Raw genomic sequence first — 16,710 nt, 5'->3', positions numbered from 1 at the left:
TGATTAACATCACAGGGGAACATTTGAGACTCACTATCCCATCTGCTCAAAGCAATGCGAGATGCTGATTTTTTGTGCTTGAGAAGTCCCCTGACTATTAATAGCCACATGCGGGAGGAAATGAACTAACTGTCAGAAAAATGTGTGTTCTTTTCATTTTTGAATCTAGTGTCAATGTAGTCAAAGTTGGTTTCTCAGTAGGAAAATTTTGTATTATGTGGGAGCTAGAGCATTGATTTGCTGAAAAAGATCTCGTGAAATGTTTCCCAAGTAGTACCTGTTTAGATGTTATCTGCTTGGTCATCACATGTTTGTGAAACCCTCTGGGAAGCATTGACTACTTGCTGCTCATGTGTTGACGTATCCAGGTGTGACCAGTACACATACCTAGAAAGCACATCTAATGACGTGCTGGGGGTACACATTGCTGTTGCCACTTGTTCTGTCTCCTGCTGGCAACCTGTTCTGTCATTTTTGGCCCTCCACTTTGCAGATGCTCTTGACCTGCTCAGAGACATGCTGTCTCTTGCCCTGCTGTGTTGTTCTGTACCAGCTGATATATGTTTAGATGTGCTATCGGGTTTTTGTTTGATACAATTCAGATCATGCTTAGCAACGTATTTTGAGTCATCACCTTAGAACACATGTTCTTAGCCACATAGATGTGTTCAGTCTCCTGCTCATGACATTCTTGAACACATGCTTAGGCACAGGTTACTGTCAAGTTTTGGGCTGCCATGTGTTTATCACATTTAGTCATGTTTGATTACATTTCTTCATGTGGTAGCAACCTGTTCTGGCCTGTTTCATTACATTTTGCGTGTCACATTTGTCATTCACTTCTGCTTCTTATGATTTCATGACATGGTGACATGTCTGACAGGCTTGGACACGTGTTCTTGAAAAGTGGTTTGCATGGTTCCTGCAAGCTGATGTGTTAAAAACTGTGTATGTATGCTTGGTTGCATGCTGTCAGGTGTTCATCATACAGTGATGTCCCCAGACAAGTGTTTTGTCACGGTTAGCAACTCATTTGTCACATGTTGGTTAGATGCTCAGGCATATAGTCTGTTGCATGTTTGATCAGACATCACTTCAGGTGTCTGAACAGCATGTCTTCAGTCATGTCTTCTAGACAGCTGTTTGGCCATGTGTTGTGACACATGCTCTGGCATGTTTGACATGTTCTGGTTTTGGACACTGATATGTGACTGAGCAGGCAACCAGATACATTTCTGCTCTCTTTGAACAAGCACTTGACCATGTTTGATCACATTTCGTCCTATCTCTGATGCTGTGTTTAACTGCATGTTTGACAATGTGTTTGGCATACTTGATCCTACCAGTCATCCTCCCATGTCTCTTTCCTGAAATGAGCATTCTTCAATTAGTGTCATCTGTGTTAACATGCTGTTTGTTTTTCAACCCAGCCTTGGCAGTCTGAGGAAGAAGGCTCTTGGCTTCGAGAATATCCTGTCACCTTGATGCAGTTCTTTCGCTATTTGTATCACAATGTGCCGGACCTTGTTTCCTTATGGATGAGCCCAGAGTTCCTGTGTGCACTGGCAGCAACTGTGTTTCCTTTCAACATACGACCTTACTCTGAGATGGTAGGAAATGCAGTGAGTTTTTTTTTTCCTTTCTTTTCCCTTGGATGCTATTTTTGAAGATGGATCAATTAATAGTCATGTGAAGATAAAGCTCTAGTTGCCATGCAGAAAAGGGTGGTCTTAAAGGCTGGGCTGGAAATTTTGTACTTGGGTTTTGAAACTGAGAGGGGTGCATGCTCAACTGTTGCTGCACAATGATACCTGAAACTTCATTTTAGAGGGAATGTACACCATTTCTTTTTTTCTAGTAGGCCAGTTTTTTCACATACAGGAATCAAATTAGCTCAGATTTACAGAAGGAAAAAGAGTCAGCTTGTCTTTCTCCTCTCTATTTTGGAGGATGCAATAAAATTGAAAACTGCTTTCTCCTCCTACTTCTGTTGGGGGCTTAACCAATAAAAATATTTCTGTCTGACCTGTAACTGCTGAGTTCAAGCTAGGAGAAGGGTGTGAGTTCATCTTTGATTGCATTGCCACCTTAAGCAGAACTATTACAGGTTATTAATTTACGTATACTTTAAGTGTTATTGAAAAGTGCTGCTGTTTCTAGACCATGAAAGGGAAAGAAAGAAACTGTTATTGTTAGCTGGCATCTAAAAGTAATCCATGCACTAAGAGCATGGAAGGATAGCTTACTGGTTAGCAAATGCTATAACTAGGGAAGATAATGATAAAATACTGTAGAAAATATTTATTGCTGAAATACTGTCTTTTCTATTATGAATAGAAACAGATGATCAGTTTTTACAGATATATGTTGAAGAGTCTTGTAAGATTGTTGATTTTTGCATTTGAAGTAGATGATAGTTCTTGGAGGAAAGAAAAAAGTGCCATTTTCAAGCTTGTAATGCTGACTTGGCATTGACCTGTGTAAAGAATTTAGAACAGTCTTGCATATCTCCAAGTAGTTTTTTAGTCCTTTCACTACTAAGTGCACAGGTGAAACTTTGTCTGCCTGACAACTTGAACTCTTCACTATTTGAAGGCTCTTCCGACTCCAAATCTTTTTGCTTCTCCAGCATTTCTGTCTACCCAAATGAGGTAGACTATTCAATTCCGTATGAAATAGATGCTAACTATAGCAACAAAACACGTTAACCTAAGTTCAGCTTTGAGAGAAAATTCTTGACCGATCTTCCAGCCTTTCTCAGATGTGCCATTAAATCCAGAAAGCCTACATTTTTGGGTTTTTCTTCATTTCTTGGGAATTTTCTCATTCTGAAGTAGACAAAAATTCAGAACATTTGGTTACTTCATATGGAAGCTGGTGATGCAATAAGTCTTTTTCAGGGAAGTCATTGTCTCCTCTTGTATTTGGAGGAAGGCATTATCTAAAAATACTTTCTCCTTTTAATTTCTTTTGGACTCGATCACCTTCAGTACTGGGAAAGTAGCTTTTACCGATTATTCCACTCTGATGAAGGTACTGCATTAAAAAAAGGGTGAGTTTGCTTTTGCTACTCTATCACACAAACTTGATAGCCTTTTTCAGTTGGCTTCTATCGTGGTTTTTTGTTCACTGCTTTAGCTGCTAACTTTTTCAGAACTTCTGATTTTTTGCTATGAGAATCTGTATTCTTGCATAGAAATTAAAAATTGCTCCAGAAGTTCTTGTTGGTAAGTATCTCCCACGTGATATGCGATCTCTGGTTCAGGTAACTCATGTGAGCTTTTACTGATTTCTTTTTTCCTCGTCAATCAGCAACTAGAATTTGGATGTTTTGCATGTTGTATATTGGGCACCCGATGCTGAACCCGATGATAATCTTGCTGAAAAAGGCTTATTAGGAAACCAAATATGAAGTGAATAGCCATAGAAAGACATGTAAAGGATAGAAGAGCAAAATGACTGCTGCTAATCTGTTCAGCTCTGGAGTTTTGACATGTTGTTTTTCACAGGTCACTGATCTTGATGATGAAGTTGGGTCCCCAGCTGAAGAGTTCAAAGCCTTTGCAGCTGATTCTGGCATGAACAGGAGCCAGTCAGAATACTGCAATGTTGGCACCAAGACGTACCTAACTAACCATCCTGCCAAGAAGTTTGTGTTTGACTTCATGCGGGTGCTGATAATTGATAACTTATGTCTCACACCAGCCAGCAAACAGACTCCACTGGTAGATCTTTTGCTAGAGGTAAAACTGATTTTTATGATTTGAACTTAGTGTAACCCTTTTTTCTCCTCAATATTTCTGTTTACCTTCACCTTATCATTCAGTAGAATCTTAAAAACAGTCATGAAGTAAGAGTTTTAGAAAATTGGAACACTCTTGGCTCATAAATAAGTTTGCTTGCTGTTGTTAATACTTTGGAAAACCTAAGAAAGTAAACACCAGAGGTGTGTGTGTGTGTGTTTGTTTTTCTCAGTCTCCCTTTCAGAATGCTTTCTGGACTTTTTTTCTTCCTCCTGGCATTTGCATGTGTTAGTGACAACCTGAAATGATTGAGCAGACAATCTGTGTGACATTTGTGTTTTTTTTTCTTGCTGCACTGTGTTCTTCCCTCCACACGAGTCCTACTATCAGTTATGTTTGTGGACTCCTTAGCTTTCATTTGGATAGTCAAATGGCTCTGTTAGTTGCCGCACATGTAACTGAGTACGCTGTGTCAAGGTTTTGTTTGTATTTTGTGCTCTCTTTGGAGCTCTTGTTTTGTCATCTTAGTCAATAACTCCATTTGTCTGGAAATGCAGGAAGTGGGTTGCAACAGTCGATGTTCAAACAGTGCAGCATGAGAAGTTGCAGCTTTCCTCAAGTTTTATTCTTGCAGAGTATGATTCATTTGTTATACTTCCATTAGCCTGTGACAGCTGTATTGGTTTTGCTCAAAATATAAAATCCCTACCAATCCCTAAAGAAATGTTAAGGACTCAGTTTTATTTGTGTTAGATAAAAACAGGTGCCAGGACATCTGGTGCCATATGCTATAAAAATTCATGGAGTTGCTACATAATCTTTCTGTTAAACTCTGTTACATTTGGTGACACGTGTGGAAAGCAGCACGCTCTGAATGCTTAGGCAGGCAATGAGGAGTTCAACTGCTGCTTAACTGCACTACTGTATCCACACCTTCTTCAGACTGTGTCTTTTGAAATGTTCAGTTCACATCAGTCCATGTTCTCCTATGACTTAGCTCTTTGTTATGCTGCTGTGTCTCCCTGATTTCTTCCATAGCTGCAGGAATTTTGGAGCATGCTTATACATAATCTTAAAAGTTCCTGAGGTAGCTAGGTGTCTCTTTGCTGTCACAAAGCTAAATAAATAAATAAACTTTCAAGAGATGCATTTTTACATGGACATCAGGAAGCATATTTGAGGCCATGGTCATTCTGTTGCAGTTGCTTTGCTGCTATTTTAATCTGTTACAGTTTGTCAATGTTAGTTACTGGTCTAGATGGGCAGAAAATAAATATACGGGGTATAAATTGGAGTAATGCTCGCTGTAAGACTGCATACAGCTGATGTATACCTGATGTCCATCCCTAAGTTTTTAGATAGAGCCAAGACTTCTTACTGGAGACAAATTACTGTGGAAAAGTAAATGATAGTTCATGAGACTTAAGAAAAACAAGAATTCACCTATAACACCTCCTCTTCCTTTTTGCTCCCTCAGAGATACTCATTATTTTTTCACTGTGTTTCTTGAATCAGGCTTCCCCTGAAAGATCAACACGAACACAGCAGAAGGAGTTTCAGACGTATGTTTTGGATAGCGTGATGGACCACTTACTTGCAGCTGATGTTTTATTGGGTAATATAGCAATGCTTAATTATCGGTCCCTCTGACTTGAGGGAAAGTTTTCGATATAGATATTAATTTTAATTTTTCTTTATTAATTACCTAATTTGTTAGAAATTTAGTGCCTTCATATTTTTTGTTCTGCCCTTTTCTTTCCTTTGATGTGTAAATGGTACTGCTGTAATTACGTATTCCCTCTCGGTCTCAATTGTGCCAAAGCTATAAAACAGAAGTTTCTAAAAAAAACTGCATTGGGTGAATCTTTTGGATGTAGAAACCTGACAAATTTCAGTCCTGTCAGAAAGAAATACAACTGAGTCTTGTTATCCCAGAATTACCTATCTTGTCCTTCTTGCCTTGGCAGATGATCTGGAGCTTTTGTCAATTTCTTATGGCTGGGACGTAGGTTTTTAAAAGTTACCTTAGTTTTCTTTTCTTCCTTTTGTAGAAGCAGCCCAGAAAAATCATCTGGGATTAGTACTCTATTGAACCACCTACCAAAGAAATGCTCAGGAAGAGTTTGAAAAGCTTTTAAGCTGGATGTCAGTAGGATGGGCTGTCCCAGCAGAGCATGGGTATAGATGGTTGTGAGGTGGCCTGTTGGAGTATCTTTGCTCAGGTGCCTGCTTTGATTTCATGGTGGCCTGCTGGACTTGCCAGGAGCTATCAGTCTGCTCTGTATTCATCCTAGAAGTCCTTGTTAGTACTTTATGTACACCAGGAGCACAATTTTGGTTTTCCTGGGTGTTCCTTCTTCAGAGTTTTGGCTGGCTTCTTCCATGTATGATGCAATCAGCCACTTTGTGTGCAAGTAGTGCCAGAAATTAATAAATCTAAGTGAACCTCAGGCAAAATCAGTACCCGTTGCTTTTCTGTGAGAAATAATCTGGAGCAGACTTTTCTGGCATCCTTCTGTGAAAGCAGTAATTCAAGCAGTGATTCTCAAGTTGTGAATTGAGTGTACTCGCACACAAAGTACAGTTTACCTTGAATAGAGTCTCAGGTGATGTTTTAGTCCTCTGTCAGATGTGAATCCAGAAAAGAAACTTAGAGAGTGTTGATGGTTAATATACCTCTCCAAACGGTAAACAAGGGCCTGTAGCAATATCCACAGAGATTTTTGTATTTCACCCTGGTTTGCACAAGATCTTATTAGTTTCAGTAAGCAGATTGGGTTTTAATTCTATGTCAGATATTTTCCTTTTAGATAGCTGCAAAAAGTTAGGTAAGTGTAAAGCTGCGCCATGTATTTTCTAGGGTTGCTGTGGGTGTTTGGTGTGTGCCCTGCCCCTCTTGTTTTGGCCTTTTCACTGTCAATTTCCAGTGATTACTTACCATCAAAGTTCAGCATAGGTAAGTGACAGCCACAAATACAGGCTGTGCAGAGAATGGATTGAAAGCAGCCTTGAGGAGAAGGAGCTGGAAATATTGGTTGACAAGAAGCTCAACATGACCCGGCAATGTGAGCTTGCAGCCCAGAAAGTCACCCATACCCTGGGCTGCACCAAAAGCAGCTTGGCCAGCAGGGCGAGGGAGGTGATTCTTTCCCTCTGCTCTTCTCTTGTGAGACCCCACCTGGAGTGGTACTATGGTCAGCTTTGGGGACCCAGCACAGGAAGGACATGGATGTATTAGAAAGAGTCCAGAGGAGGCCACAGAGATTATCAAGGGCCTAGAGCACCTTTCCTAGTAAAGACAGGCTGAGGGAATTGGGGTTGTTCACCCTGGAGAGGAGAAGGCTCGAGGGAGACCTTATAGCATCCTCCCAGTGTCTAAAGGGGACTACAGAAAAGCTCTTATAGTCTCCTTTCATCAAGGAGTGTAGTGATAGGACAACACGTAACAGCTTTAAACTAAAAGAGGGTAGATTTAGATTAGATATAAGGAAGAAAGTCTTTACTCTGAGGGTGGTGAGGCACTGAAAGAGGCTGTCCAGAGAAGCTGTGGGTGCCCCATCTCTCTAAGTGTCGAGGGCTGGGGTGGATGGGGCTTTGAGCACCCTGGTCCAGTGTAAGGTGTCTCTTCCCATGGCAGTGGGATTGGAACTAGATCATCTTAAAGGTCCCTTCCAGCCCAAACCATTCTATGGTTCTATGACAAGGCTTTAGCTTTTTGACTAGGCTTTAGCTTGACTATCTGACTCTTTTCTTCTCTTTTACAGAATTAGAAAACATAGACTAATGCCAATATACTTACTTATTTCTTTTTAATGAAGAAACTTTATTTTGCTGTTACATAGGTGAAGACGCATCTCTGCCTATAACAAGTGGAGGAAGCTACCAAGTGCTGGTGAACAATGTGTTTTATTTTACACAGCGTGTGGTAGATAAGCTTTGGCAGGGCATGTTCAACAAAGAATCCAAACTTCTTGTGGAATTCATAATCCAACTCATTGCACAGGTAACAGTGTTCTCTTATGAGCCTACTTGAAAAAACATTTTCACAATTTACGTTAAAATCCATGGAGTGATGTCACTAAGCAGCCTGTGTACTACTTGGATGGTGCCTTTTGCTAATTGTGCAGCCTGGGTAGCTAACACTCCAAGATTGTAATTGTTCATGTGCTGGTGGCTTGTCTTTGGTTAGCTCATAAGTATGCCTTTTTTTTCTTCTCTTTCACTTTTTAATGAGCTTTCCTAGCATATCTTGTCAGCGTGGAATGCTTTATTATGGGGCAGTTGAGTTAAAACTGCTTTTGGATGAAATTACTATTTTTCTTAAATGCCCGGAAAGCTTCCTAAATTGACCTCAGGAGATTTTTGGAAAGCTTCCTCATGGTCTTTTATTGGAGACTGTTGAAGACTTCTGCTGCTCGAAGTGAGAGAAAATGAAAATAGGCCGATTATTATGGATGTTCAAATTTTAAGTGCATCAGCATCTATTAGTGTCAATTTGGCCCTTGAAATCCCTGGAATTGACACTACCTATTTTGAAAAAACAGCGTGGACCCAATTTGTGCAAAGATTATCTGCCTGTACATTTTTTCAGCTAACATCTGATGATGTGTGGTTTTTTTTGTTTGTTTTGTTTCTATTAGTCAAAAAGAAGATCTCAGGGACTATCACTGGATGCTATTTATCACTGCCTGAACAGGACCATCTTGTATCAGTTCTCAAGAGCCCACAAAACTGTTCCTCAGCAAGTGGCTCTCCTTGATTCTCTGAGGGTCCTTACTGTGAACAGAAACTTAATTTTGGGACCTGGAAATCATGATCAAGAGTTCATCAGCTGCCTAGCTCACTGTTTGATTAACCTGCATGTGGGAAGGTAAGTCTCTCAGACAGAAGTTTATTCCAGAACCAGGGCCGTGACATAAAAATCACCTGTTCCCTCTCAGCTCTGACACCTTGCAAATAAGTCAGCAAATTCCTGACAACAGTTTATAACTTTCAAGTCCGTGAAATGCAAGCAAGCTCTAGTGATTCATTTTGAAATAAAATGAAAAAAGTTTGAAGAGCCTGAGTTTAGAGAACAGTCTTACCTCCTTTTACACAGGTATTTTACAATACTAACACAAGTGCTGATCAACCATTATATTACTATGCTTTGACAGTGTGAAATATTTTTTAAGTAGAAAGAAGCTCTAGTGTGAAGTAATTAATAGTTAAAGGGATCAGTCACTAGACTTAGGGTCTATTGAGTATGTGTTCAGTATCTTAGTAATTGGATGTATTCGAATAAGTGAAGAATTAAATTGGATGGACATGACAAATGCTGGTAACACCTGCTTGTCTGCATTGCTACAAAAGCCTGACTGGCATTTTCATTTTTCTTTCCAAAAAGTTGTAGGACTTAGGTTTTATCCCAAGACACTTGGGAAACATGATCCACAAAAACTCTAGTGTTTGCCATTCATGGCTTTGGCCACACTGGTGTTTCCTGAAATATTTCTGCTTCCTCCAGCAACATTAGTGTCCATTTCATGTCCTTTTTGAAAAACCTTCAGTTTGACTTGTGACTGCAGATCATCAGAAATCAAGTGGACAGAAATGAAGATAATTGCTGTAGCAGTACACGTTAATCTTTGTAGCGCTTTTATTTGTTTCTGGTGGTTGTTCATTCACTGTGTATTTGTAGCAATGTTGATGGGTTTGGATTGGAAGCAGAAGCCAGGATGACTACTTGGCACATTATGATCCCCTCTGATATAGAGCCAGATGGAGTCTACAATCAAGATGTCAGTGAAGGTAATCTGAGTGATGAATCCACAGATGTCTGCTAATGCTGCTGCTTTATTGTCATCAGTAGTCTTTTACCCTAGTTATACTTTGGGCAGGAGAGTGCGTGTGGGTATAAACACTAAAAACAAACAAAACACTTGAAACACCAAAACAGATACATTCAAAATAAGCTACTGTTTTGTTAATACAGCAAGTGGACTTCATTTTTTTTACTGGACGTGAACTAGAATTAGACTCCTTTATGTGTACTGAATTGAATGCAATGTAAATGGATCCTTTTAAGTGTGTGCCATGCTTCTCTATCTGACAAATCTTACAGGAGCATAGTTAAGACATAACTGTTATAAGATGTTGAATTATTACTCACTGGAACCATTAGGATTTTCCTCTCAAGGGAAACTTATGAACTGGCTGGTAGAAGAAAGGATCGTGGTTTTGCTCTTCTTATATGTATACATTTAATATTTACATACGTGTCTATCAGTGTATACAGATATAAAAAATACTTCTGTGATTTGTGTTTGGAATTGTATGTTTTTATATAGACTGTATATATCTGTAAGATTCTTATCAATCTAGTGTTGTTAATGTACGCATGGGTATGGGAGAAGAATTGCAACTAATTGGAGCCGGTGTTTCAGATTCACAGGGGCAAGAATTTCAAAATTAACTTCTAGATGTGTACGAATAGTGTACAAATGATAAAAAAGACAGGCTGTTAAAATGCGTTTCACAAGTCCTACAAGAAAGGAAGAATATGGAGTGTAATTGCTTAATCTATTCATTTTGCTACTATAAAAATACAAATTAAATCAGCAGCTTAGAAAACTTGCTGTTTATGGTCTTGTATTTATGCAGGTCGCCAGCTTCTTTTAAAAGCTATAAACAGAGTGTGGACAGAGTTGATTCACAGTAAAAAACAGGTGTTAGAAGAAGTTTTCAAAGTGATGCTACCTGTCAATGATCGTGGCCAAGTGGATATAACTGTTGCAAGAACTTTAATTGAGGAAGCAAGTTTAAAGTGTTGGCAAAATCATTTGGGTAAGTGCAACTGAGGATTTATCTGTCCCAGATGTTAGATTTTCCCAAAGGGAACCACGTGCATTTTTTTGCAGTATGGACTTACCTTTTGTGTATTGGTAAATAACCTGTTATAGCTGAACATCTCTGATTCAGAAATGGTACTGGGTATGGGATATACTTACTCTGCCATACGCAGGGCCTGTAGTCAATGGTTTTGCTGATCTCAGCAGCTTCCTGTGTTTGTGTGTGAGCATGTACCAAATAGCATCCTGTGAATTACAGTGGCAGAGGACTGTTTTATTTAGCACCTTTTCATGAGCACTTGCCTTGTGGTGACCTATTAGACCTTACTGAGATTTGGATGTGCCAGACAGGAAGGGAACCCATCTTGAGCATGTCCGGGTGCAGCCTACAAAGTCTCCCCATGGTTGATGAAATTGGAAATGTGCGACCGAACATCATTTCAATGGCAGCAGCGATACTCAGACTTTTCCTTGGCAGTGAAGTCTGTTCAACATAGGAAGCAGCTTTACAGGAAAAGGACCTGGTGGACAAGTTAAGCTCAAGTTAGCTGTGTGCCTGTATTAATAAAGGCCAACTGTTGTTGGAATGATTAGTATGAATTCAGACAGCAGATACTCAAAGTTCATCTAAAATTGAGTGGACATAGTCCTTTTACAATGGAATGGTTCTGAAGTAATTTGCTGGAAATACAATACAGCTCAGAGGAAGCAGTCTAGGAGGTTCCTGGAGAGCGTGGAAGATAGCTTCCTGACGGAGCTGGTTAGTGAGCCTACCAGAGGAGTTGCCCCACTAGACCTTCTGTTCACAAACAGAGAAGGACTGCTGGGAGATGTGGTGGTCAGGAGCTGTCCTGGGCAGAGTGACCACGAAATGGTAGAGTTCCCTATTCTTGGCAAAGTCAGGAGGGGGATCAGTAAAACTGCTGTCTTGGACTTCCAGAGGGCAGGCTTTGAGCTGTTCAGGGCAGTGGTTGGCAGAGTCCCTTGAGAGGCAGTTCTGAAGGGCAGAGTAAGTCCAGGAAGGCTGGGCACTCTTCAAGAAGGAAATCTTAAAGGCTCAGGAGCAGTCTATCCCCATGTGCCCAAAGACAAGCCGGCGCGTAAGACGACCAGCCTGGCTGAACAGAGAGCTGTAGCTAGAGCTCAGGAAGAAAAAGAGGGTTTGGAAAAGAGGGCAGGCCACTCAGAAGGACAATAAGGATGTTGCGAGGCTGTGCAGGGACAAAATTAGAAAGGCCAAAGCTCATCTGGAGCTTAATCTGGCTACTGCTGTTAAAGATAACAAAAAATGTTTTTATAAATACATAAACGTGAAAAGGAGGACTAAGGAGAATCTCTATCCTTTACTGGATGCAGAGGGAAACTTAGTTAAGAGAGATGAGGAAAAGGCTGAGGTGCTTAATGCCTTCTTTGCCTCAGTCTTTAGCAGCAAGATCAGTTGTTCTCTAGATACCCAGCCCCCTGAGCTGGTGGAAGGGGATGGGGAGCAGAATGTGGCCCTCACTATCCACGAGGATATGGTTGGCGATCTGCTACAGCACTTGGATGTGCGCAAGTCGATGGGGCCGGATGGGATCCACCCAAGGGTACTGAGAGAACTGGCAGAAGAGCTGGCCAAGCTGCTTTCCATCATTTATCAGCAATCCTGGCTATCAGGGGAGGTCCCAGTCGACTGGTGGCTAGCAAACGTGATGCCCATCTACAAGAAGGGCTGGAGGGTGGATCCAGGAAACTATAGGCCTGTCAGTCTGACTTCGGTGCCAGGGAAGCTCATGGAGCAGATTATCTTGAGAGTCATCATGCGGCACTTGCAGGGCAACCAGGCGATCAGGCCCAGTCAGCATGGGTTTATGAAAGGCAGGTCCTGCTTGACGAACCTGATCTCCTTCTATGACAAAGTGATGTGCTTAGTGGACGAGGGAAAGGCTGTGTATGTGGTCTACCTTGACTTCAGTAAGGCTTTTGACACCGTTTCGCACAACATTCTCCTCAAAAACCGGCTGCCCTTGGCTTGGACTGGCATACGCTTCGTTGGGTTAAAAGCTGGCTGGGTAGCCAGGCCCAAAGAGTTGTGGTGAATGGAGTCAAATCCAGTTGGAGGCCGGTCACTAGTGGCGTCCCCCAGGGCTCAGTACTGGGGCCAGTCCTCTTCAATATCTTTATCGGTGGTCTGGATGAGGGGACCAAATGCACCCTCAGTAAGTTTGCAGATGACAGACACCAAGTTAGGTGCACATGTTGATCTGCTCAAGGGTAGGAAGGCTCTGCAGGAGGATCTGGATAGGCTGGACCCATGGGCTGAGGCCAACTGTATGAAGTTCAACAAGGCCAAGTGCCGGGTCCTGCACTTGGGGCACAACAACCCCGAGCAGAGCTACAGGCTGGGAGATGAGTGGTTAGAAAGCTGCCTGGCAGAGAAGGACCTGGGAGTATTGGTAGATAGTCAGCTGAACATGAGCCAGCAATGTGCTCAGGTGGCCAGGAAGGCCAACAGCATCCTGGCTTGTATCAGAAACAGTGTGGCCAGCAGGACTAGGGAAGTGATTGTCCCCCTGTACTCGGCTTTGGTGAGGCCACACCTCGAGTACTGTGTTCAGTTTTGGGCCTCTCACTACAGGAAGGACATGGAGGTGCTGGAGTGTGTCCAGAGAAGGGCAATGAAGCTGGTGAGGGGTCTGGAGAACAAGTCTTATGAGGAGCGGCTGAGGGAGCTGGGATTGTTCAGCCTGGAGAAGAGGAGGCTCAGGGGCAACCTTATCGCTCTCTACAGGTACCTTAAAGGAGGCTCCTTTGGTCTATTCTCCCACATGCCCAGTGATAGGACAAGGGGGAATGGGCTACAGGTGTGCCAGGGAAGATTTAGGTTGGATATTAGGAAAAACTTCTTTACTGAAATGGTTGTTAGGCATTGGAATGGGCTGCCCAGGGAAGTGGGTTCAGTCACCATCCCTGGAGGTCTTTAAAAGACGTCTAGATGTAGAGCTTAGGGATATGGTTTAGTGGAGAACTTGTTAGTGTTAGGTCATAGGTTGGACTAGGTGATCTTGGAGGTCTCTTCCAACCTAGATGATTCTGTAGTTGAGGTTAATCTGGATATACAGAAAGCATTGTTGGAAATATACAGCAATTGGTTTTGTGGTCCGTGTACTTCTAGATATGCTTTGTCCCTGGCTGAATTTTGCTTGCGTTTCCACTATCTAGCTAATAGTCGGTATTTAAACAAAAATAATAAATAAAGTGTTTTGAGCAGAGTCGAGGATCTTTGGAGAATATATTGGTTTAAGAAAGTAGTAGTGGATTTAAAAGAAGAAAATAATGGAAGCATGTTTTTTTTAAATCAAATTTAACGGATATACAGTGAGGTCCGTTAGATGAGTATCGGGAGAACATGAAAATGCTGAGAGCTGAACTAATCTGTGATTTTTACTAAAGTTTTAAAGTAAGCATGCTAGTGTTTCTGGACTTGACGATCAACTGGGATGGCTGTATGTTCACAAAAAGGTGCACTAGCCCACCTAACTTCTCTCAAAATGACATACTTGTGCTGACAGACTAGATAGCAGGGTCATGATGCAGCCCCTTTTTGGGTGTAGGGAGGGGCACAATGCTCGGGGGACAACATGCTCGACTGGGTTACTTTTCATTTGTCTGCCATTTATAACAAATGGAATAGATTTCTTTATTTTGTAACTGTTTTGAAAGAAACTGTTTCATCTGACATTGTCTCCCTTCTTTTGACTGCTCTCTTGGTCTTTAAGGGATGTAATTCAGCAATATGGAAATTGGTTGGAGTGTGGAGGGGAGGGGAGGTGACAACTTTGTTCTACGTACCGATTTTTCACTTATTCAGGTGAGGACAGCACTCACAGCTGTTAGACCCTGGTTTTGATAATCAGTGAAAGGTATCATAAATCTGCTCTTCATGTTTCCTTTCAAAATAATAATAATTAAAAAAAATCCCGAATTTCTCTTGGGTATCTTTCCTTCAAAACCAAAACTGAAAAAAAAACCCCACACACTACAACCACAAGAAAAAAAGAAACAACCAAAAAAAAACAATGAAAAAGATTGCTCTGTTTAGTGAAACGGCAATGAGAATCAGAACAGACAGGAAAAAAAAAAAAAAACCACAACGTAAGATCTTTGTTTTTCAGCCCATGAGAAGAAGTGCATCAGTAGAGGGGAGGCTTTGGTTCCGACCACACAGTCCAAACTTTCACGAGTTAGCAGTGGGTTTGGCCTCTCTAAACTAACTGGTTCCAGGAGAAACCGGAAGGAGAGCGGGCTCAATAAACACAATCTTTCTACACAGGTAATGTCACTCGGTAAAATGCAATCTAAAATCCAGCATCGTATGTTCAGAGATTATGGTAAATATTGCAATATAAATGATCTTTCAGGGTGTTAGGTAAGATCTTGTGCTTGTTTCTTTTCATTGTTGAATATTGAGACTGAGCATTCTCACTTCTGCGTGTCCTAATCCAGCAAGCACAGCTGCCTATCTTTAACATTAAAAGGAGAGTTAAGGTTTTATATATCTGTAATGCTTTACTGCTTTGCTAGTCTGGGTCCTAATTCAGTTTGCCACACCACTTTGTAATGGAAGCCAAGATAGATGCTTGTCCTTTTTCTCATCCTACTGCCAAGGTGATGTGTTTGGTTTTTTTTGGTTTTTTTTTTTTTTTGGAAAATCCTTATAAGCATATTTTATGTATCATGACTAAAAAAATACTGCTTTTCCCTATTTTTATTGTACTACAGAGAAGAGCTCAGCAAAACATTATGTGGTGGTGAAATTGTACATTTGCTTTTCAAACCTGCTTGTGTTTAAAAAAAAAAAAGACTAGAGGGTTAAAGCTGTGTGATTTCTGTCAGAAAGTACTTGGTAGGGCATTGTAAGGAGTTAATATACAATACTTTGGGCATTGAAAACAAAGGAAAGACGGGTCTGAAAGTTTTGTAGGATGGAGTTCTTACTGTAATTAGCACTTGGAACAGCAGGGAGACTTTAGGTCATGGAGAGCAGGTGTATTCCTGCCATAAAGAAATGTGTAACTGCTATTGATTCATCAGGAGTTATTAGTGTCCTGTGTAAGTTGAAAAATAGCTTGCCTTTTCACTTACTGGTCTGAAAATCATGCAGTGGACTTGATACAATAAAGAATTCTCAGTGTTATCGGTCCTTTTTCTGGTGAACACATGAAAATGAAAAGGAAGAAACCCAAAAACTGAGCTGACAGGAATGGTTGTTAGGCATATCAGCAAGGGAGCAGGGTGTGAAAACAGGTGTGTGTCAGTACGGAATGATAGCTGTAAGGGTTTCCATCAAATTGGGCAGCATCCACAAAATATTACCTGGAAATGGAGAAAAGTAGTAATTTTTGTCATCTAGTGCCTCTCTTTAGCTGTTTGAGAATTTTCTGAACCATTAATCATGTGCTTTCAACATTTGCCAAATGTTTGCCAGTTTATCTTAAATAATGTCCCTGTATGTGAGTTTGCTGCCTTAAAAGCAACCAAACAAAATAAAACAAAAAACATAAAACACCCTTAAAAATATTTTTGCATGCAGTAGTTTGAAATTAATCCAGAATATATTTTAGGAAACTAGTCTTTTTGAACAAGTTAGCAAGGTGATGGATTCATGGGCTTTCCATTCAAACAAAGCCTAAGCCTGCTTTTATAAAGTCTGATTCTGTCTGTCTCCTTATCTTCTGTTAGGAAATTTCCCAGTGGATGTTTACTCACATTGCAGTGGTTCGGGACCTGGTTGATATGCAGTATAAGGAATATCAGGAGGTATGGTTCAGAGGACTACCTGAAACTGATATTTTTGACATGTTAGGCTGTACAGATCCTGTTTCTCATTATGTGGCTTATAAAATATTAGGAGGTTGGTGATTAAATGCTTAAATGTATAGATACTATTGTTATTTTAGGGGTGTTTCTTTAATGCAGTCAAATAAAGCTAATTTTGATTTCATTGCAGCAGTAGTACCTAAGTTAAATCTTAAGTTTTTCATATACTGTTTTAAAAAGCCTGCATGCTCTAGCATGTTTCCATCTTTTTTTTTTATTCAAAAGAGTACTTAGGCTTCTTGAAAAAAAATAGCAGAAGACATAGGAAAGCATTGTGT

General features: G+C 40.7%; 1 protein-coding gene across 13 annotated transcripts in view; it reads left to right on the top strand.

Moving 5' to 3' along the window:
- WDFY3 (WD repeat and FYVE domain containing 3) overlaps positions 1–16,710 on the top strand; it is a 188,546-nt gene that overhangs the window by 143,677 nt on the left and 28,159 nt on the right. For 8 of the 13 annotated variants that reach the window (XM_040555097.1, XM_040555092.1, XM_040555093.1 and 5 more), the window contains 9 exons: positions 1,431–1,622; positions 3,510–3,743; positions 5,259–5,358; positions 7,586–7,746; positions 8,384–8,613; positions 9,424–9,533; positions 10,386–10,568; positions 14,728–14,885; positions 16,295–16,372. In XM_040555097.1, the coding sequence (XP_040411031.1) occupies positions 1,431–1,622; positions 3,510–3,743; positions 5,259–5,358; positions 7,586–7,746; positions 8,384–8,613; positions 9,424–9,533; positions 10,386–10,568; positions 14,728–14,885; positions 16,295–16,372 (1,446 nt within the window). The remainder of the gene's footprint in view (positions 1–1,430; positions 1,623–3,509; positions 3,744–5,258; positions 5,359–7,585; positions 7,747–8,383; positions 8,614–9,423; positions 9,534–10,385; positions 10,569–14,727; positions 14,886–16,294; positions 16,373–16,710) is intronic. The other 5 variants (XM_040555104.1, XM_040555102.1, XM_040555098.1 and 2 more) reach the window with 1 other exon arrangement.

This window comes from Cygnus olor, chromosome 4, assembly GCF_009769625.2.
Source record: "Cygnus olor isolate bCygOlo1 chromosome 4, bCygOlo1.pri.v2, whole genome shotgun sequence".
NCBI classification, from domain to species: Eukaryota; Metazoa; Chordata; class Aves; order Anseriformes; family Anatidae; genus Cygnus; species Cygnus olor.
The sequence above is the reverse complement of the archived record's forward strand: the minus strand, read 5'-3'. Positions and strand labels throughout refer to the sequence as shown.